The sequence below is a fragment of the Budorcas taxicolor genome, chromosome 17 (genome assembly GCF_023091745.1).
Source record: "Budorcas taxicolor isolate Tak-1 chromosome 17, Takin1.1, whole genome shotgun sequence".
NCBI classification, from domain to species: domain Eukaryota; kingdom Metazoa; phylum Chordata; class Mammalia; order Artiodactyla; family Bovidae; genus Budorcas; species Budorcas taxicolor.
This window is the reverse complement of record NC_068926.1, coordinates 65,849,415-65,872,045: the sequence shown is the minus strand read 5'-3', so window position 1 is coordinate 65,872,045 and position 22,631 is coordinate 65,849,415. Positions and strand designations below refer to the sequence as shown.

At 49.1% G+C, this 22,631-nt stretch overlaps 1 protein-coding gene across 1 annotated transcript in view; it reads right to left on the bottom strand.

Annotated features, from left to right (window-relative positions):
• Window positions 1-22,631, bottom strand: part of MYO18B (myosin XVIIIB) — a 239,396-nt gene that overhangs the window by 82,868 nt on the left and 133,897 nt on the right. The window contains 3 exon segments of the mRNA XM_052654574.1: window positions 7,317-7,469; window positions 17,404-17,508; window positions 21,376-21,486. Coding sequence (XP_052510534.1) covers window positions 7,317-7,469; window positions 17,404-17,508; window positions 21,376-21,486 — 369 coding nt within the window.

Sequence of the window (22,631 nt, the reverse complement as noted above, 5' to 3'; positions counted from 1 at the left end):
GAGCCGCAGGAGCAGATGATGAACCAAGAAATGGCTCTTAAATCAGCATCTGGCTTATCGGCCTCTCCCTTAAACCTGCGGGAACCTTTTGAGAACAAAAGGTCTTAGGGAGAGCCCAGAGGGAGGGCCCTTTTATCTTCCCCAGAATTACTTAGGACTTGAAGCTCTGGCTCTAGGGTGACCAGTTCATCCCTGTCTGCCTGGAACTTTTTTGGTTTTAAGATGAGAAGTCTCGTGTCCCAGGAACACCCTCAGACCCACACAAATCCAAGTGGCTTTGAAGTGAAAAACACACGGCTTCCAATTCTAGGTCACCCAGGTGGAGGAAGTTTCTACCACACAACTGGCCTGAACTCTTCCAAAATTCTAGCGTCATAAAATACAAAGACAGAGGCTCTATGGACAGTGAACGCAACCGCGACGTAGTCTAGGCTGGATCCTGAGCAGCGAGAAAAAGGGCTGCAAAGGATGTGAGTAAAACAACAGGTACAAGCAGAATAGTGAGCAGACGGCATAAGGGGCCAGCAAAGTTCTCCTTCAAGTGCAAGCTGGAAAGTATTTTAGGCTCTGCAGGCCTAGAGGCAAAATGGAAGGATAAATGCAGGTACTTATGTAACTTTAAATGTGGCCATTTAAAAACGAAACCTCTCTCAGCTCTCAGGCTGTAATAAAAAAAAACAAAGCAAAACAAAACGAAAACGAAAAATCAGGCAGCAGGGGCTGGACTCGGCCTGTGAGCCTGAGTTCGCTGACCCCTGGGTTAGGATATCCATGCTAAAATTTCCAATTTTGATAAGGATAAAGAGATCTCCTGTCTGTAACTCATTTTCAAATTATTCAGAGGATGTAATTTAGTGAGAAAACGATACCGCGAACATGGCAAAAATTTAAAAATTGAGGAATCTAGGTGAAGAATTTAAAGGAATCCTTTGAACTATCCTTATAATTCTTTGGTACACTGGAAATTCTTTCAAGATACATTATTTAAAGTACATCCTAGGACCTTCCTGGTGGTCCAGTGGTTAAGACTCCAGGCTTCCAAGGCAGGGGGCTCAGGTTGGATCTCTGGTCGGGGAACTGAGGTCCCATGTGCTGTGCGGCATGACCAATCACACATAATACATAAATAAATAATAAAATGCATCCCAGTTGCCCCCCAAACTCTGCGACTTTGGGTGGGGTTCTCATATGCTGAGCTTCCTGCTACAGAGAAGGGACTACTGAATGCTGGCTGCTTCCTGTGGGGACTCTGCCACCCGGTGAGGCCTTGCTCACGTGCAGAGCTCTGGCGCCAGAGGACAGGTCCCTCTCCTCGAGGGACTCGCTACACTGAAGTGGGCTGGGAGCACAGAGTTAGGTCATGACCTCTCAGCGCTTGGCCCCATGACTGGCTGAGTGTAAACCATGGATGTCTGCCATCGGTGTCTGTGTTCCCATGGTAGCGATGGCCCCAGGGCGGGGCCAGGGTCTCTGAGGGGCTGGCCCCCCACAGCTGAACAGTTCATCTATGCTTCGAGGGCTAAGCATAGATGGCATTCCCCATCTGCCATGAAACCAGCCTCTTCCCACTTCATCACAGCCTTGGAAGTGTCAATATTTGTGGGGTGAACAGGCCGCTGATAACCATGTTTTTAACCAATTACAATTTGGTCTTTATCTCTCTCTGATAGGAGGTTATGCTAATATTTAATCAATTCACTCCAACATAATCTTTAAGAAAGTCTCTTCAAATAAAACATCCAGAACCACTAACAAACCACCTGTTCCATGGTTCCGGGCTGGAGAGACATGCTCCCAAAGTGTCCGCTCACACTAAAGACTCCAATGGGATGACCCTCCGAGAGTCCATTAGTTATTTTCAATGTCTTGTGGAAGCGCAGGTGATGCCCGAGGACCACCATCTCGGTTAAGGGCACAGGGGACCCTCAGTCTTCTGTGCTCTGGTGGGAACCACTGGTAGTCCACTGTGCGGAAGACGCACCAGGCCCAATGGGCCTACCCGAGGGCTTAGTTGCACGTGGGATCCCCGTGGGATGTGAGATCTTCCCAGACCAGGGATCAAGCCCATTTGCAGGTGGATTCTTTACCACTGGACCACCAGGGAAGTCCTGCACTGTGCACCTTTAAAGGTCAAATTGAGGGAGGTGGATTGTGCCTCGGACGGATCCCAAATGCAAAGAACCAGATGGTATTTGTATTTCAAAAAATCTCTCCTCAAAGATCAGGTGGCAGAAGGATTGCTTGCGCAAGACGGGAGGCCGGCAGATGAGAGAATGCCCAATGAGACACGCAGGTGGTGTGGGCTGAGAAGGGGGCAGGTGGGCAGGGGAGGGGTGCCAGAGCTCTGCAGGGGGCCCAATGGCTGAGGCCTGGCGACAGCTTTGTCCTCAGCAGGAAGGGGGAAGACAGCCCCCGGCAGGAATTAAGTAAACAACTGAAGAGCTCGGGGCAAACTCTTTTCCGTTTAACCAAAAGAAAATAAAAACACACACACAAATGACATATTTCCTTTCCGGAGGAGGCAAAGGTCAAAGGCATGAATTTTTTTTAAAAAAAGGCAGCCACTGCCTGGAGCAGAGAGCATCCTCCACTTCCTCCTGGGAGCCAGGTGCCGGCATCTGCTGCTCACAGATGTTATTTATGCATAGCGATTATCTCAATTATATATCTTGGTGGCTGGGATTGCTTCTGTCTCCAGATTAGTTTGTTTCCAGTGGAAACATTCCCTGGGAATTAATTAGTAATTGCTCCTAAAGAACGTGTGTCATTAGACCCACCCCACACATTGCCTTGTCTACCTGTTCCACCAGGTCGCGTAAAATCCCAGCCCGAATCCAAAGTCTTCCACCAGGCAACTCGGGGTGGGGGGTGGGGGGATGTAGGAGCCAGTGGGCAGCCCTGCGTTTAAAAATCACTGCCTGACAGGTTTCAGTTTAGGGAATTCCTTCCAATCCAGGGTCTAGGGTGCTTTCTCCCAGCCCAAAAGCTGGGAATATCATGACCATTTTTCCTCAGTAAGAACAATGAACCTCTGAAAGGCAGGGTGACTTACTCAGAATCGTACAACTAACTAGTTAAACAGCAGAGGTGGGATTAGAACTCACGAGGTGTGCGTCTTCTGTGTTTTATCACAGGGTCTTAAGCCTCAAGTGTTAACCCAGACAGCACCAAGTCTTCCAATGGAGGGAAACTGGGTAGAAAGAGACAATTTTCTCAGGATTCTAGAAGGTGGGGCGAGGGGCAGAGGGGCTGCTTGTCCACATGGGAAGAACCCAGGGGCCCTGGGAGATGCTCTAAGGCAGAGGTCCTCAACGTCTGGGGTCTAATGCCTGATGATCTGAGGTGGAGCTGATGTAAAAAGAACAGAAAGAAAGTGCACAGGAAATGTAACGCGCTTGAATCATCATGAAACCATCCCAGACTGGTCCCTAGAAAGATTACCTTCCACGAAACCAGTCCCTGGTGCCAACAAGGTTGGGGCCCACTACTCCAAGAAGACCCTCCCACGCCTCTGGCTGGGCAGGGCGTGCCACACGTCACTGCCTCTGCTGGCCTTGAAGCCTGCCGCTTTTCGCAAGCACTTCTGACCGCCCTCTTGCCTGCTCTGTAGCTCCCTGTCACCTTTGGGATAAGGCCCAAACTCTGCAGCCAGGGGTCTGCCATTCACGGGCTGACTCCAGCCTCACAGAGCGGCATTATCCTCTCTGCCCTTACCTTGGGGACACTATATACCAGCGCTACAATGAGCAACTGAGCATGCTCCATCTCGCCGCCTGCCTCTGCTCCTGGACGCACTGGTGCTTCCTCCCAGAACACCCACATGCGCCTTACTCAGCCGGCCGGTCACTTCCATCTTTAAGACGACAGCTGAAGCCACGAGCCCCTCTCCCACACTGAAATTAGCTAACCCCCCAACACTTCCCCAGGGGCTAACCTGGTGGCTCGGTGGTAAAGAACCACCTGCCAACACAGGAGACGTGGGTTCGATCCCTGGGTGGGGAAGATTCCCTGGATGGGGGCATGGTGACCCACTTCAGTATTCTCGCCTGGAGAATCCCACGGACAGTGGAGCCTGGTGGGCTGCAGCCCAGGGGGTCGCAGAAGAGTCAGACATGACTTAGTGACTAAACAGCACCATTCCCCCAGTAAAGATCTTGTCACCCTGCTGGCAACAGTCTCCTCTGAGGCCAGCCTCTCCCTGGACCGGGAGCCCCTGTTGAGAAGGGCACTTCCTTATCCCCACTGCCTGGCCTCAAATCATCCCAGAGTGGACACCGCATCAGCACTCACTGAATGTACACAGTTTGCTCGCTGAGAGGTGCTTTCAAACGCGTTCCCTCATATCTGCCCTGAGAGAAAAATCTTTCTCTAGGTTACCTGGCACCAAGGTTAGCGAGTCGTAGAGGCTTTGGAGGGTGTTCAAGCTCTTCAAACCTGTCCTGGCAGCACCTCATCACCGGCCCCCCAGCCCCCCACACACATACACGCCTGGGCCACCAGGAGATGACAGTGCTCTGATTTAGGAGAAGGGCTCATGGAAGTCTTGGCACACAGTGAAGGTCACAAAACTAGCAAGTGCTGGAACCACTTCCCCTTACTCAATATTTAACGGATTTGAAAACTGGTTGAACTAGGCTGTGTCACACTAATATAATCTCACCGTCAGTCTTCTCATCTGCAAAATGGGCCTGTGCCATGGGACTTGAAAGGGTGTTTTGAAGGATAAACAGAACCCATGTTTCCCAAATGGTGGTCCTAAGACCAGCATCAGAATTCCCTCATGCCGACTGTTATAAACGTAGATGCTGGGTCTCAACAAAGGGAAACAAAGCAGGAAGGGGGATCTAGAAATCTGTGATTTTTAAACAATGCTTGTTACGTGATGTGCAGCCAAGTCTGGGGGCTCTGAAATTCCAAGGAAAAGCCTACACATGGTAGGTGCTAGAAAAATGCTAACATCATGGTATAGAACTGGCGGCACTGAGATATAGATTGCTGTGTGCCCTTGGGTAAGTCACTCAGCCTCTCAGAACCTGTTTCCTAGTTAGTGAAATGGCTCAAAAACAGAATTCTTCACCTCCCAGGGTTCTGGTGAAGATGATCTAAATAAATACACTTCTCATTGCCACCTGACCCACCAGTCCCATCAGCTTCAAACTAGCCCCCAGTGTGCCTCCATTTGCTGTCTCCATTTAACCCCAGAGACCATTTCATCCAGCCCAGAGGGATACACTAGCCTAACGGCACCCACTCAGCCCTCCTCAATCCACTCTCCACACAGAGGCGTGAATCAGACTGTGTCACACCCCGCTCAGGATGCCCCAACGACTTCTCATCACCGCTGGAATAGAATCCAAACCTTCTGGGCCCCACACGTTATGGCCGCTGCCTGCTTCTCCTTCTCCCAGGGGAGGCTAGCTGACCCATCCAAGCTAAATGAGACCCTGCACGATTCCCTGTTCCCTCTATTACTGACGGTAACTCTGCTTGTTCCCTTTACTACCTGGATAAGGGGTGGGATGCCTCTGCTTATTTGCATCATTGTTTGCGGTCCTCTTTCCCATCAGACGCCAGCTGCAGGAGGAGAGGACCGCGCCTCTCTTGCTAACCGTGATGCACTTACAGCTAGCACGTCGCCGGGCACTCGGGGGATGCTGCATAAATACTGAGTGAAGGGATGAATGGAACAGTTCAGCACCATCCCCAGCACCGAGGATGCAGCAAACTTAGCTCTCTCCTCCCCTCCTGCCCGTGCTCCCTGCCTCTGTCCCCGGAGCCTTCAGGTAAAGGACAACTCCCGTACCTGGGAGAGGAGAGCCAGCAGTGCCCAGTGTCATCGCTGCTTTATTTGATTAGCTCTGACTCTGGCATCCGGGACACGTGTGCTGGGAGCCAAAGCAACTGTACCCTGACCTCTGGTCTGCGCAATCCCATCCTTATAACGATTTCCATGACAACGGCCACAGAAAGCCAAGGCTGTGAATTCCCTTTGATAGGAGCCGGACGCAGAGACGGGGAAGAAGGACTTTCAGAAGAATGAAGCCCTTTGATTCAGCACAAGGCGCCTTCATTAAATACCACTATTTTCCAAGAACACACATTTTAACCCTGCAGAGGGAGATTTCTCATGAACACTTAAAGAAAAACAGAAAAGGAGACGCAACAAAACCACCGCGGTTCCTTTTCAAGAACATTCACCTCTGGGGTGAGGAGGGCTTGGATGGCATCAGGAATATTCTGATGGAAGACGGGCTGAACACAGGGCCCTCTGCCAAGGGGGCTGCATGGACCTGAGGTGCCTGAGAGACGGCTGGGTGCGCGGATATCCTGCCCGCCTGATGGAGGCGGCTCGGCTCCTCCATCTGCCTGGTCGGTCACACAGACAGGGAGAAGCGAGGCAGAAGAGGGCCCAGATTCTGCACCTGGACTCAGGAGCCCTGGATCTGAACTCCAACCCTGCCACCCTCCTGAGGTGTTACATTGGGTGCTTCCCACCTCTAGGAAGAGTCTTCCCATCTGTAAAGTGGGCACAATACCACTCGCCCTCCCCCAGGGATACCACAAGGATCGAGGGAGGAGGACACATTCAAGCACAGGTGATTCTAATGTTCTGACACAGCCATAAAGAAAATGACTGACCGACTGTCCTGGTTTCTCTGGGACTGAGGGCTTGCCCAGGACAGGGGACTTTAAGCAGTAACTTTTAGGATAGTCCATGCCCATCACGTCTCCTGAGGTGGTCGGCTCCCTCCTGCCCTCACCTCCCATCCGCTGCCAGTGCTCCTCTGAGGCAGCCAGGGATGGTGGGGTCTGGAAATCTGGGTTTAAATTCCGATTCTGCATCGTCTAGCTGTGAGACTCAATGGGTCACATCCCCCCTCTGCCACCCCGTCCCCCAGCCTGTGAATGGAGATGACAATACTCATGTAGGACTGCACTATCAGCGCTATCTGTTTCACACCCAGCTCTGCTGGTCACCACGCATGCGCACACGCAGGCAGACACAGACACACACAGGCACAGAGACGTGCTGTGCTCACCATTCCGCCCAGGGCCCTGATCTGCCCAAGGCCTCAAAACTCATTTGCTTCAGCCATAAAGAAGGGAACAGGCTCCCCAGTCATTTATAAATCCCTGTCCTCATGTATCACATCTACATGACCCACCCAGCCCCCCATGCCCCCCACCTCTCCACAGGTGTGTGAAAGTCAGAGGTCAGGGCTGTGGCCGCGTCCACATCTGGGCAGGAGAACCACTGTCCCCCTGCCGGCTGCAGTACCCTCCCCACCCAGCTCTGAGAGGCCCATGACACCCACCTGGCTCTGCACTTTCTCCAGCTCCTCCTTGCTGACCGACGTCTTGCCGTCCTCCATGGCCCCCAGCAGGAGCTGCACATCTGACAACAGCGCGTGAGTCCTCCTGAGGTCCCTCCGAAGACGCTTCTCCACGTCAAAGTCCCGATGGCCGATCTGGAAGCCAAGGGAAAGTTCCTATGAGCTCAGATGGCCAAGCAGTGGCCAGGGTCCAAGTTCTCTGGAACCAGGCTCCCTGAGTTCAGATCCTGCCTCCACCACATACTTTGGACCATGGACAAGACCTCTCTCCTTCCCAAGCCTCAGCCTTCTCACCTGCGAAACAGGAGTGGAAGCAACCACACAGGGCTGCTGTGGGAATTAGGTACTTAGCCCAGAGCACGACTCACAGTAAAGGCACAACAGTCTGAGCTGCTGTCGTAGCTGTGCTCACACCCCGAAATGCTCCAAGTCATCCTGGCTCACAATGTGTACCAAAGCATCACCTTGTGAGAGCCAGCATGTCAGGTGAGGCCCTCTGCTGATAGAAGTCAGGACAGCAGTTACCCCCGAGGGGCAGAGACAGGAGGGGCACTGCCAGCGGGGTTATGAGTGGTACTAATCTGGGTGCTGGCTTTATGAGCCGATGAAAATTCCATGCGCTATACAGGTGGGGTGAGGTGTGCGTCTGTGTGTGTATGTCACACATCAGTAAATGGTATTAGAAACAGCTGTGCTGCTCTTCAAGGTCTGCTGCTGCTGCTAAGTCGCTTCAGTCGTGTCCGACTCTGTGCGACCCCATAGACGGCAGCCCACTAGGCTCCGCCATCCCTGGGATTCTCCAGGCAAGAACACTGGAGTGGGTTGCCATTTCCTTCTCCAATGCATGAAAGTGAAAAGTGAAAGTGAAGTCGCTCAGTCATGTCCGACTCTTCGCGATCCCATGGACTGCAGCCTACCAGGCTCCTCCATCCATGGGGTTTTCCAGGCAAGAGGACCGGAGTGGGGTGCCATTGCCTTCTCCGCTGCAAGGTCTAAAGGATGCGTTTCTGTCCCTTGAGTTGATCTCTTCTGCTAGCATAAAGACAGACCAGGGACTTCCCTGGTGGCCTGGTGGCTGAGACTCCGCGCTCCCAATGCAGTGGCCCCGGGTTTGATCCCTGGTCAGGGAAATGGATCCCACATGCCCCAGTGAAGACTGAAGACCTGGCACAGCCAAATAAATAAAAATAGGTATTTTAAAAATAAAAATAAAGTCATACAAATTTAAAAAAAAAAAAAGGACAGGCCATTTTCTGCAGAGGCAACTTGCCCAGAGGTGAGCGCATTCTGTCATGCAGGATCCTGTCCTCCAAGGGACCAGTAGTCAAGTGGCCCCAAAGAAGCCGCAGCCTGGACTCTGCACCAGGAGGGCGGATTAGACTCGCTGACAACTCCCAGTGGCCAATGACATGGGAGGGGAAGAAACACACAGGGGCCTGATGAAACCCCGACAGCCCACAGTCTCCCCTAGAAACAGAACAGTGACTTCAAAAGCACTGGGGCTAATGTCTTTGAAAGAAACTAAACCCCGTTCTCTGCAGGAGGCCAGAGGAAAGAGCGTGGCAGCACTGTTTGGGGGGGTTAAAGAAAATGGGGCGCACGTTCATCCTCCATGGGACCCAGTTTCTCCACCCCTGGATACCTGTGCCTCCTCACCAAGCGCAACCAAGCCCTAGGGTGTTAGAATGCCCCAGCGTAGTTTAGATTTAGAACGAGGTGACTCAGGCTTGAAACCCTGGTTCACCACTTGTTGGACGTGGAATTCAGGCCAAGTCATGCCGCCTCTCTGAACCTGAGTACTTGTAAAGGAAGAGATTAAAAAACAAACAAAAAAAACCCCTGTCCTCCTTGTTGAGATAAGACAGGGATCAGAGGTGATAATGAATCAAAAAGCACTTTGTACGCTGCCTGACGCTTTACAAATATCAAAGATTATGAGCGTTGTCTGATGACCTAGAATGTATTCCTCTAGACTTTGCATGACTATTATTCTACCACCAGTTTTGAATTCTTTGAAAAATGAGTTGGTTCTTAGACTATAGCCTCTTAGTTCTCAGATATATTGCTCTGTTAAGTTTAAAATGCTTAGAGCCGAGCAGCTGAGGACTGGGCATTCATGGTTCCAGGCCCTTTGTCACATATTACCACATTTTACTGCCATGATAGTCTCTTTATAGTGACATTAATATTATTGCCTTTATTAAAATGGTAATAGCTTATACTTAGAGGGTTTGCTAAGTGTCAGGCACTGTTCTAAACACATCTGAACACATGGAGTCCACATGGTGAATCTATGGGGTGTGAAGTACTATGAGTCCCATTTTACAGATGATGAAACTGAGGTTTACAACAAAAGTGAAGTCATTTGCCCAAGATCATGAGTAGCAGAGTTAGGATATGAACCCAGTTTCTCTGACTGCAAAGAGGTAATTTTAGTAAAATACATGATGAGAGAGGTTAGGTGTTGCTCTTTTTTTTTTTTTTTTAAAGGGTGTTATGGAGGCACAGAGGAGTATTCCAGCTCAGGCTGGCATGGGATTGCAGAGAATCTCAGGTAAGCAGGAGCTGGTGAGCTGAGGTGCAGGAAGGGCCCTGCCGGGAAGCCATCCTGAATGTGCAGTGCTGGGGGGTTCGCCCAAGGGCAGAGAGCAGAGAGACAGGGTAGGTGACGGTGAGAGAGGCTCTCCGGGGCCCGCCCACGCCTCCTGAGGTGTGCGGGGCACTTCAGTAGATACTGGCACAGGGAAACGGAGGCGCAGCCAAGAAAACTGGCACCATCAGCCCAAGGCCACACTGCTCCTAAGTGTCCACCAGGGGATCGGAACCCAGGCAGTCCATCATTAGAACTCAAGTCTCTACCCACTGCGCCAGAGTACCTGGTTACACCAGAGCCTGGACTCACTCACTCTAGGGCCCAGATTCCTGGTTGTGATTACACTCAGGCAGCATGCTTTTGCACCTTTCTCATTTTTGTGTCTGCCCCTGCTCTGCACACATCCTAAAGTGCTTTCCATTCTTCTGTGGGGCAGGTCAGTACCAGGGACATTCCGGGTGACACCATCCTCGGTGCCAAAAAGACTGAAAATGCTGGCACCATCTCCTCTCCAGAGGGATCATTGCAAACAACATTCACAACAAAACCTCAGACCAAGTCATCCTCCCCTTCATAATAAATTGCTATACTAGAGGAGGAGAAAAAAAAAAAAGCCCCAAACTCATTAGGTTAATGGGAAATAAATGTCATTCTGCAAGTTTACATTTTGCAGCACACAGATTCAAATTTAGATAAAGCTGGTGAATAATTAACCAATAGGTCTAAATGATGTTCAGTGTTGTGGGAAACTCTATTCCAACCTCGACAGTCTCACCGTGTATCATAAAGCTGTTAGTGGAAGCTGTTCAATGTCTGTCGACAAAGAACTCTCTAAGCACTTTTAACAAATGATCTAAATATTAGGGACAATCAAGCCACTTTACAGAGAGGAAAATTGAGGCTTAGAGAGAGAATGTATGTAGCTGAAGGTTTCACAGCAAATTTATGGCAGATAAATTTGATAACTTGCTTGATAACATTATGAAAAAAGATGGTTCAAAAAAGATAATTCTAGTTAGCTGAAACTTAATCATTTTTCAAGTAGCAATGTGTTAGATTTCTTTTAAAAAAAGGTTTTCAAATAATATAGATCTTCCTTTGAATCCAGCTACACCACTGATAAGCCATATGATCTTGGGCAATGGGCTTTACCTTTTGAGCCTCACTTGTTTCATTTACATGAAGGAAGGAACAAATAGTATCTATTCCACAGACTTGCTGTGAAAAGTAAAGTATGTCAGAAAAAAATCATGGTTAAGGACTTAACCTAAACATGTATGAGTAACTACCAAAGGAATAGAAATATGGTTTGTAGTTTTAGACCCAGCAATGGAATAAAAGGGATCATAGAAGACATTATCGATCTATTCCAAAGCAGGAAAGGAAAAAGGAACAAGCAAAGAAAAAGAGTAATAAACCAACAAAACAATTCACAAAAAAACAGAAATAATTTAAAATGCATTGATTATTATATTAATATAAATGAGTTAAATTCTCCGATGAAAAGTTACAGATTAAAGTACTACAAGATATTGTTAAACAGTATCCAGCTCTTCAAGGTTTACACACACACACACACAGAAAGGTTAACAACAAAAGGATAAAAAAGAAAAAAAGATCTTGCAGGCAAACTAAAAGAAATCAAGCAAAATAATATAGTGAGTGAAGTCACTCGGTCGTGTCCGACTCTTTGCGACCCTGTGGATTGTAGCCCACCAGGCTCCTCAGTCCATGGGATGCTCCAGGCAAGAATACTGGAGTGGGTTGCCATTTCCTTCTCCAGGGGATCTTCCCGACCCAGGGATCGAACCCAGGTCTCCCACATTGCAGGCAGATGCTTTAACCTCTGAGCCACAAGGGAAGCTAAATAGTAATTCATGGAGAAAAGAGGAATGCCATACAGTAAAGGAACAGCCTACAATGTGCCAAGGAAATAAAGCAATAAAATGAACTTAGATGCACCGAAAAGCATAACATCAAAATATAGAAAGAGAAAACTACAGTTAGAAGCAAAGTATATTCCCATTTACCATTATAATTAATCAAAGTATAGAAAAACATTCTACTCATAATTGCCATAGAAACTACAAGATTCCTAGAAATAAATCTAACAAAGCAGCTCAGGACTTATACAGAAGAAAATAAAATACATACTAGCAGGTTATTTATTTATTATAAATTATTGATTTATAATAAGTAAAATGTTTATGAAAGCCACAGATATATGAAGGGATACAGCATGCTCATGATTGCAATGGTTCACTATTAAAAAAAAAAAAACAATTATGTCACTGGTTCCCAACTAATTTGCAAACCAATGCATTTGAAAATCCCATCAGGGTATGCTATGCAATCTCAATAAGAAGATTAAAGGATCACAAATAGATAAGAGAGTGATAGAGATGAGCTGTTTACAAGTTATCAGACCCAGCCATTAAGACCACATGATGCAAGAACTGACAAATAAGCCAATTAAACAGAATGGACAGCCCCCAAATACAGACACACACAAATAAAGATTGTAGACAAAACCACTCATGAAATAAAACAAAGGTGATTTATATCAGGAAAAAATAGATTCTTACCTCACACATACCAAAATAAAAGCTAGGTGGATTAAAGACTTAAAAGTGCCCCAAACTTTAGAAATTTTCAGAAATATGGTGAATTATCTTTATGAACTCAGTTAAGGAAAGAAATCTTAAAAGCACCAACCATAACTGGCTAATAAGATTATTTAAAAAACACTTTATTAAGTAAAAAATATCATGTTGTTGTGGTTTAGCTGCTAACAAGCATCTGATCTGGCGACCCCGTGGACTGCAGCCCGCCAGGCTCCTCTGCCCATGGGGTTCTCCAGGCAGGAACGCTGGAGTAGGTTGCCATTTCCTCCTCCAAGGGATCTTCCCGACCCAGGGATAGGACCTCTATCTCCTGCATTGATGGGCAGATTCTTTACCACTGAGCCACCAGGGAAGCCTCTAAAATGTTATAAACAAAGTGAAATGCTTATGCACAGAGTAGGAGCTCCTTCCAAAATATACAACTAAAAGTAGATTAGGATAATTTTGGATAAGGGTCATGAATAATTAATAGAAAAAAAGAGGAAGACCAAACACTTTATGGGCACAATAAAGGACAGAAATGCTATGGACCTAATAGGAGCAGAAGATATTAAGAAGAGGTGGCACAAATACACAGAAGAACTATACAAAAAAAGATCTTAATGAACCAGATAATCACGATGGTGTGATCACTCACCTAGAGCCAGACATCCTGGAATATGAAGTCAAAGGGGCCTTAGGAAGCATCACTACAAACAAAGCTAGTGGAGGTGATGGAATTCCAGCTGAGCTCTTTCAAATCCTGAAAGATAGATGCTGTGAAAGTGCTACACTCAATATGCCAGCAAATTTGGAAAAGTCAGCAAAGGCCACAGGACTGGAAAATGTCAGCTTTCATTTCAATTCCAAAGAAATGTAATGTCAAAGAATGCTCAAACTATCGCACAACTGCACTCATCTCACACGCTAGCAAAGTAATGCTCAAAATTCTCCAAGCCAGGCTTCAACAGTATGTGAACCTAGAACTTCCAGATGTTCAAGCTGGATTTAGAAAAGGGAGAGGAACCAGGGATCAAATTGCCAACATCAGTTGGATCATCGAAAAAGCAAGAGAGTTCCAGAAAAACATCTACTTCTGCTTTATTGACTATGCCAAAGCCTTTGACTGTCTGGATCACAACAAACTGTGGAAAATTCTTAAAGCGATGGGAATACCAGACCACCTGACCTGCCTCTTGAGAAACATATATGCAGGTCATGAAGCAACAGCCAGAACTGGACATAGAACAACAGACTGGTTCCAAATCGGGAAAGGAGTATGTCAAGGCTGTATATTGTCACCCTGCTTATTTAACTTAAATGCAGGGTATATTATGCGAAATGCTGGGCTGGATGAAGCACAAGCTGGAATCAAGATTGCCAGGAGAAATATCAATAACCTCAGATATGCAAATGATACCACCCTTATGGCAGAAAGTGAAGAGGAACTGAAGAGTCTCTTGATGAAAGTGAAAGAGGAGAGTGAAAAAGCTGGCTTAAAACTCAACATTCAAAACACAAAGACCATGGCATCCAGTCCCATCACTTCATGGCAAATAGATGGGGAAACAATGGAAACAGTGAGAGACTTTATTTTCTTGGGCTCCAAAATCACTGCAGATGGTGACTATAGCCATGAAATTCAAAGACACTTGCTCCTTGGAAGAAAAGCTATGACCAACCTAGATAGCATATTAAAAAGCAGAGATATTATGTTGCCAACAAGGTCCATCTAGTAGTCAAAGCTATGACTTTTCCAGTAGTCATGTATGGATGTGAGAGTTGAGCCAAAAAGAAAGCTGAGCACCAAAGAATTGATGCTTTTGAACTGTGGTGTTGGAGAAGACTCTTGAAAGTCCCTTGGACAGCAAGGAGATCCAACCAGTCCATCCTAAAGGAAGTCAGTCCTGAATATTCATTGGAAGGACCAATGCTGAAGCTCCAATACTTTGGCCACCTGATTCGAATAGCTGACTCATTGGAAAAGACTGTGATGCTGGGAAAGATTGAAGGCGGGAGGAGAAGGGGACGACAGAGGATGAGATGGTTGGATGGCATCAACAACTCAATGAAAATGAATTTGAGCAAGCTCCAGGAGTTGGTGATGGACAGGGAGGCCTGCCGTGCTGCAGTCCGTGGGATCACAAAGAGTCAAACATGACTGAGTGACTGAACTGAGCTGAAACACTATAAACAGGTAACTCACATAAGAGAAAATCATAATAAACATGAAAAGTACAGAATTCCACTAGTAAAGAGGGATTAGCAGTACAATTTAACTCTCAGTAACTGATAAAGATATTCAAATGTCTGACAGTGCCACGTGCTGGGGGGATGTGGGGAAGAAAGAAAAAACTGCTAGTGACGGAACTTCTAGTCCAGGGGCTAAGAGTTCGCCTGCCAATGAGAAGACTCGAGGAGGAGTCCACGCACTGCAGTGAAGAGCAGCCCCCGTTCCCTGCATCCCGAGAGACGCCGCACGCAGCAACGAAGACCCATCACAGCCAAAAACTAAATACATCAGCTAATTAGCTTAAATATATCTATCAAACATGCTGGTGACAACATAAACTGCCGCTGTCACTCTGAGGAACAATGCGGGCAACATCTGATAATTCCAAAATGGTACATCCCTCACAGCCAGCAGCTCCTCCTCTAGCGTCACACCCTGGAGAAGCTTTTGCCACAGGCACTGTGGGACACGGAAATGTCTACCAACAGAAGAACAGGGGTGAAAGAAGATGAACACCGTGGGGCGGCTTGAAAGGATGGATCATAGCTACACACACTAGCATGGAGGAATCTCAAAAACAGAGACAGTGGGGGACAAAGCCAAGGCCGTTCACACACATGCAGGGGAATCACGGTCCCCAGCCTCACAAGGCAGGCCCCTCTGGGAGGGGAGAAAGAAACGACGAGGGTAGAGACACCGGAGATGAGGAATAGAAACCGAGGGGCCACCGACTGTTTTGGAAATGTCCTGCTTCCTTAAAAAAACATCTGAATCCCATGCAGCAAAATGTTAATTTATGTGAACCCTGTCCTCCTGGTGCACAGACATCAATTACACTGTCTGTTCTAGGCTCAGTGTCTCATTGAAACACTTACAAGTATTTAACGTGGTAAGTTATTCAACGGCTCCAGCTTGGTGACTCACACAGAATTAGCATTTCATTCACTGAAGTTATCTTCTCTCAGCATGTCAAATTCAGACTAGCAATATTTATAAAAACCTTTCTCTACTGGATTAATGCCTTTGTTTTCTCAAATGGACCATGCTGGACAGCAGGTGACTGTCTCCCAGGGATTTTAAAAATATTTATTTTTATTTATCTGGCCGCACCACGCCCAGAATTGTTAGTGGTGGCATTCGGGCTTTTGGTTGTGGCATGTGGACTCTAGTTCCCTGATCAGGGGTTGAACCCTGGTCCCCTGCATTCAGAGCACGGCCTCTTACCCACTGGACCACCAGGGAAGTCCTTTCCCAGGGATTTCTGTCATTCTAGAATCAAATACGGAGGGTGCTTTCTTGCACGGAAGCCGAAAAGCACGCCGAGCCTCAACAGCTTGTGCACTCAGTGGCCCCCGTTTGCTTGGCTGAAAATTCAGAAAACCCAGAGAAGGAAGAGTATACGGTCCTCCCCCTGGTGCCCTCAGCTTCCGGCTCTCACTCTCATGACGGCGGGGGTCCCGCTCTAGAATTCACTCATTTACTCAGTTAAAAACAACAGCAACAACATAGTGAACACCTATTTGTCCGAGGCCTGGCTGACTATTGGGAGGGGACCCACAGCTCTCTGTGAGTAAGAGGAATGACTGGGGTGGGGGTGGAGATGCTGACAGCAAGATCGTCACTAATTAAAAGACAATGAACACATTAAGCAGATACATTTTAAAAAAAACCACTCCTATGATGTTTTAAAAGACACTCATAGGAGCTGCTGGCACTTTTCTCCAACGCTGGGGTTCACAGGGCAGCAGCATGGGCAGGGGAAGCGGGAGCTTCCCCAAGCTCGACACCCGGCGCTGGCTCTGGGCTCTGCTCACTGCTTTCTCTGCAGGAGTGGTTCTCTGTAAAGCGGGAGGCTGACTGTGTCCCAGAGGGACAACTGGTCGTGTTGGTAGATGCTGCTGGTTGTCACGGCCAAGGGGCATGCTTCTGGCCTTTAGGAGGTGGAGGCCAGAGATGCTGCTCAACAGGCTGCAACACACGAGACAGCCCCCTCCCCTCCCTGTCCCGCCCCCCCGCCCCCCACCTCACCCCCACTGACAACAAGGAGCGATGCCGCTCCCAGCGTCAGGCCGGGAGTGCTGCACCGGGCACCCTCGTCTCCAGCAAGGGTGGCAGCCCCACCAGTCTCTGCTCATCAGGAGCTCAGGGCGCCTCGTCAGATCACCCAGCGCCGTGCAGACAGAAGCAGCCCAGCCCCGCCGGCCTGATTCTGCGGCCAGCAAAAGTCCAGTTTTCACGAGGGCAGCTGTGAGCACAGCGGCCGTTCACAGTCACCCCGCCAAAGCGAAGGCTGCCAGGCTCACCCCGGCAGTAGCTGAAGGCAAGGCCACCGGGTCTGGCCACAAGTGCCAGACCCACTTTCTGTATTCTCAGGGGTTCTTCCAAGATCCCTGCTGTGTGAAGACTACCCCCCCCACTGCCCATACACAGAAGGTCCCCTCTGAAGCGGCGGTGAGTGAGGACAGACAGACTGGAGGAGCAGAAGGCGCCTGGGAGGAGCAGGTGAAGGCCAGCTGACAGGTCTATCCCGGGGCCAGGTCCTAAGACCCCCACTCCCACTGGCCTCCCCAGCAATCAGCGCTCAACCGGGCCAGGGCAGGGACTGCGCTCTCCCGGCTGTCTGCTGCGGCTCCCTCTTACCTGGTCGCAGAGGGTTCCGATCAAGCCTTCCAGGTCCTGCTTCTCGTGGAGGGCCATCTGCTTCTCCTCGCACTCTTGCTCCAGCTGCATTTCCAGCTGGCGGAGCTGTGGGCACAAAGGGCAGACGCAGGCATGGGACGCGCGCACTCCATCTGGACGAGCCCCCAAGGCCAGGACCCTCTGGAGGACGGGGCTGGAGGTGCGGAGCTCACGGCCGCTCACCCAGTTCCACAAAGGCTGACCTAGCAGTTTGGGCAGGGGGAGGAGGTATTTCTGTCAGAGAATTCAGAAGCCTAAAAGCTCAGGAGGTGGACAATTATAGGGAGCCCCCTGGCATTCAGTGTGGAATCCCCAGCCCCAGTCCCCTGTCCATTTCCTAACAGCTGTCTCCCTCTGCTGTGGCCTCTCTAGAACAGGTACAAGTCTGGGCGCATTGACTTTTTAAGTCATCATATCCTACATGTTAAAATGCATTCATCTCTCATTAAATACACCTGTTGCTGCTTAGTCACTAAGTCGTGTCCGACTCTTTGCAAGCTCATGGACCACAGCCCACCAGGCTCCTTTCTTCTCCAGACGAGAATACTGGAGTAGGTTGCCATGCCCTCCTCCAGGGGATCTTCCCGATCCAGGGGTTGAACCTGTGTCTCCTGCTTGGCAGGTGTGGATTCTTTACCCTTGAGCTACCTGGGAACTATAATGCAACAAAAGTTGCATTCGAGATTATTTGATGTCTGGACTGCAAGTCTGTCTCTCCAAAATTCCTAACGTTGATATCCTAACTCCCAAGGCAAGAATATTTCATGATGAGGCCTTTGGGAGATGGTTAGGGTTAGATGAGGTTGGCGGGGTGGGGGGGACCCCCCATGCTGGAATGAGTGCACTTACAAAAAAGAACCTCATTTCCTCTCTCTTCCCTACGTGAGGACGCAGGAAGGAGGCAGCCGTCTACCTGCAAGTTGGGAGTGGGGCCCTTGCCCTACATCAGATCCACCAGCACCTTGATCTTGGGACTTTCCAGCCTCCAGAACTATGGGAAATAAACCTTTGCTCTTTAAGCCTGCACTCTCCAGCCCCAGTTTTGCTAGAGTAGCCCAAACTGACTAAGACTGTGGCTGCGAGCGGCTCTTTTAACTTACAGTCGGCTCTGATTTCTCAGTGGCCACCCAGCAGAGCCAGGCGCTCCCTGCTGAAGCGGACGCCCCACCGTAACGGTGCTGTGCACATCCTCTTCTGCACCTGCCTCTCGCGTGTGCTGTCTCACCCCTTCCTCCTGCTCCATCCTGCGCTATCAGTGGACTTCCCTCACAGATGGGCAAACTGAGTCAGAGAGAGGTCCTGAAGCAGAGACTCCTAGGTCAGCTGCTGCTGAGGACTGTCAGCGTTCCGCCTGCTGGCCCGGGCTCCCCCGCCACCGTCAGACAGTCGGCAGCTTTCCCACCCAGGCCACTAAGGATCGATTTCCCGCCACGGAGAGAGACAGAGCCAGCAGAGCAGTCACTGGCGGTGCAGTCAAGCGTCAGCATCTGTCGGAGGAGAGGCACGCCCTTCTCTGGCCTCACGCCCCCCTTTAGAAACCTGTCCGCGAAGAAGCCCCGGGAGGGTCTGGGCCACATCTCCAGCCCATCAGGGTCCTGGCTCAGGGCACTCACAACACGTTGAGGTGCTCCTGGAACGCACTAGCAACTGCACCCCCTTCACCTGAGGGCACGTGGGCAGGGACTGGGTTTCCACCTCCTGACCCATGGAGAGAAAAAACAAAGTCCTGATGGACGGTCATTTCAGAAGACAGTTCAAGACTTTAAGAGTGACAGACACAAGGCAGTCTGCTCACACCTGCTGAAAATGAAGGCTGCAGAAGCTGAAACTCCTTTTGAAAAATGTACAAAATAATAAAAGCTATGTGTCAAGCGAGGCAAAGTTTTCTAGAGAGTACTCTGTAGAACATTTCTATGTGGTAACTCCCAGCACTTTACAGTTTATAAGGCACCTTACCATTCTTTGATCTTATTCTCACAATAGCATTGGGAAAGGATATCATTTTCTCTTATTGCTCCCATTTCACAGATGAGAAAACTGAGTCTTAGGGAAGTTAGGAGACTTACTCAAGGGCACACAGGTCTGAATGAACCTAAAATCTATGACTTTTTCAACTCCAGGAAGTTCTGGGGAGAATGTACTTGGCCCCCTGGGATGATCTGCATGAACCCCTAGAAGGGCTGAACTGTAAAGGAGCCCCAAAGGAGGATCTGGGGAGCAGGCCGGGCAGCAGATGCAGCGGCATCAACCACTGGGAGTGAAGAAGCGCTCGGCTCTTACAGCCCCTCACTCCCGAGCAGTGACGGGGTACCAAAGCGGCCCCATCTGCCCAGGACGAGAGGCCCATCTCCCGCCAGGGTCCTGACACCACCACAGCCTCCTCCAGCCCCGCCCAGGATGATGCTACTCAGGCAGGAGGTGGGGAGTACGGGGGGCGGGGGAGGGGACTCTACAAGTCCCTGCACCCGCCTTCTCCTGGGATGGAGCAGGCACGCCCAAGAGCAGGTCAGCCACGGGGCTGGTTCCCGGGTGCCTCTGGGAAGGATCAGCTGCATGGAAATTCACACACACACCAGTACTGCTTATAAATTTCCAGCAAAGGATGAGGACATTACAAACTCTGAGCCATGGTTCCACACCTGTGATCTTTTGAATCTTCCCCATAACCCTGCAAGGTGGCCACTGTTTTGCTATTTCACAGATGAGAGAAGTGAGGCTTATCAGCAAGGTTATGTGATTTCTCCCACATCCTACATTTGATAGCTAATGGAGTCTGAATTCGATCCAAGCCTCTATAACTCCAAATAAACTAGCAACATCAGCTTTCTTGTGTGTCTTATAAACTGGCTCCAAGTGACCAGTGGTGGATAAGGAGAAAGCAGCTGAGGAAGGGAGTGGAGTTTGGGTGGAGCGGAGGGTTTACAATCACTTTCCCAGGATCACTCTGTTGCGTTGGGAAGGCCAACACTCATACTAAAAGTCGATTAGTTCCAGCACCCACACTCTCAGCCCCTGCAGTCAGAGGTCTCTGCAGAGACACTGTTTAGGGAGCTAATATCAGAGTCGACTGTGGGAAATGGTACTCAGCCCTCTCTGGGAGATGCGCAATTTACCCAGGCTATGAAGGGACACAGAAGTCCTGCCCAGACAAAACCTGTTCAGAGAGGCTTAACCCAAAGCTCCTCCGCGATTCCATTTTAAAGATTCACCTTGTAACTGACATCAGTAAGTGCATCCCTAAGGAGGTTTGTGTTGGTGTTGGTTATAATAACAGAAAATCAGAAGATCCTAGGTGCCCAATGATAAGAGACTTGCTTGCTGAGTAAACAAGAGCACAGGCCTTTGGTGGAATACTTTCAAGCCCGTAAACATGTAACTCAGGTCCGCATGTACTGACAGGAGAGGAGGCCCAGAACAAACTTCAGAGGGGAAACAGCAGGCTTCAAAGCAGCACGACCCCATTTAGGTAAAATGGTATCTCTGTACATATGCTCGTGCGGGCACAGAGAAAGAACGAACATTTATAATAGTGATAATGCTGATGTCTTGGTGGTTAAGATTTCAAGAGCTTGTTGCCTTCTTATACACTGTTTGAAATGTCTGCAAAGAGCTTGGATAAAAACACAAGAAATGATCTGCAAGGCAAACAAACCAGAAGGGACTGGTCCCCTTCTTGACACATATACAACCTTATCCAGGGCATCAGCCGCATGGCACTCTGGGCTCTTGGTAGAAGTCTAGGATGATTATGCTGGACAGTTCAGAGGCTTCTGGAAGCCCCAGAACCGTAGTTACTAGGACAGGAACTTCTGCTCCAGCACCCTCGACAGCACTTCCTGAGGAAGCTGAGCTCACCCCCGTGCTGTAGGGACGAGGTGTGCACACTGGCCGCACCGGGACCCCAGGGCGCAGCTGCGTTCGTGGCTCACGTACCCGCCTCTGGCAGGACTGGCGGACGTCCTCCAGCTCCTCCTCCTTGTCCTCACGGTCCTTCTGGTGCATCTGCTTCATCCGTTCAATCTCTAGTTCAAACCGCTGGCGGAGCTGAGGGGGCAAGAACAGTGCATGAGGGTGACCCCCACCAGCCACGTCATCTTTAGCATTTCAGCTGTGTTTTTTGGACAGCATGGGTAAGAATCCAGTTCTCCCCCCAGACACCCAGGGAGGTCAGAAATGGTAGATAAATGGCCCAAATGCTGCCTCTGTCCCTTCCATGGTCATAACGGAGGTCACTTATGAACTGGACTCTGTGCCACTGAGTTGAGACGTGACCTCAGAATCCTTCTCAATGCTCTTAAGATGAAGCGGGTTTGTCATCCCTGGAGCAGACCTCAGGGAAATTTTTCTGGATGGGTGGCCAGGTGGGTGGATAAATGACAGAATACAAGTTTACTTCTGAGCATACGAAACCCTGGAGAGGGAGGTGACACGCCCAAGATATAACCCTTGATTAGTTACCTTTCTCTGTAGAAAGCAGCCTCCTTAAAATACACTGGTGAGAATTAGCACAATGTGTGGCACAGAAAGATTCTTTTTCCTTTCCCCATTATTTTGCAAACAGAGTAAGGACTAGCCCCGCTCTTCCTGGAAGCCTGACATTATTAAGAACTGTGTTCCCCATGAAGGAGAAGGGTCTTTTCAGTGAGACCCTCCAAAACCTGCTCAGGGCAGGAAGAGACCTGTCTGCGGTGTTTAACTGTGTCATTTTATGTACAAGATTCTAGAACTGGAAGCACAAGTCATGGGATTGGATTATAGTTTAAGAGTTTATTTCCTTTTTCTTTTTTAAAAAATTACAATCAAGCTAACAGTGCATGGAAATATTTGAAGTAACACTTGCTGCACAGCAAGCAGGATCTTAGTTCCCCAACAAGGGATGGAACCTGAACCCCCTGCGTTGGAAGCATACAGTCTTAACCACTGGAGCATCAGAAAACTCCCAAGAGTCCACTCTCTTTATTTTCCTAATTGAGAGACTGACTCAAGCTCTTGCTTGTCAAGTTTTGTGGCATATTAGAATTACCTGGTGCCCTTCTATTTTTCTTTTTAAATTCAGTTCCAAGGCTTCACTCTAGACCTCTTGGGTCAGAACCTCCAGGGTACGGACCCGAGAGCCTGTACTGATAAGCTTTCAATGATCGGCACTTTTCCTCGCTGCAAGTCATGGAGCAGCGTGGAACCCAGCACAG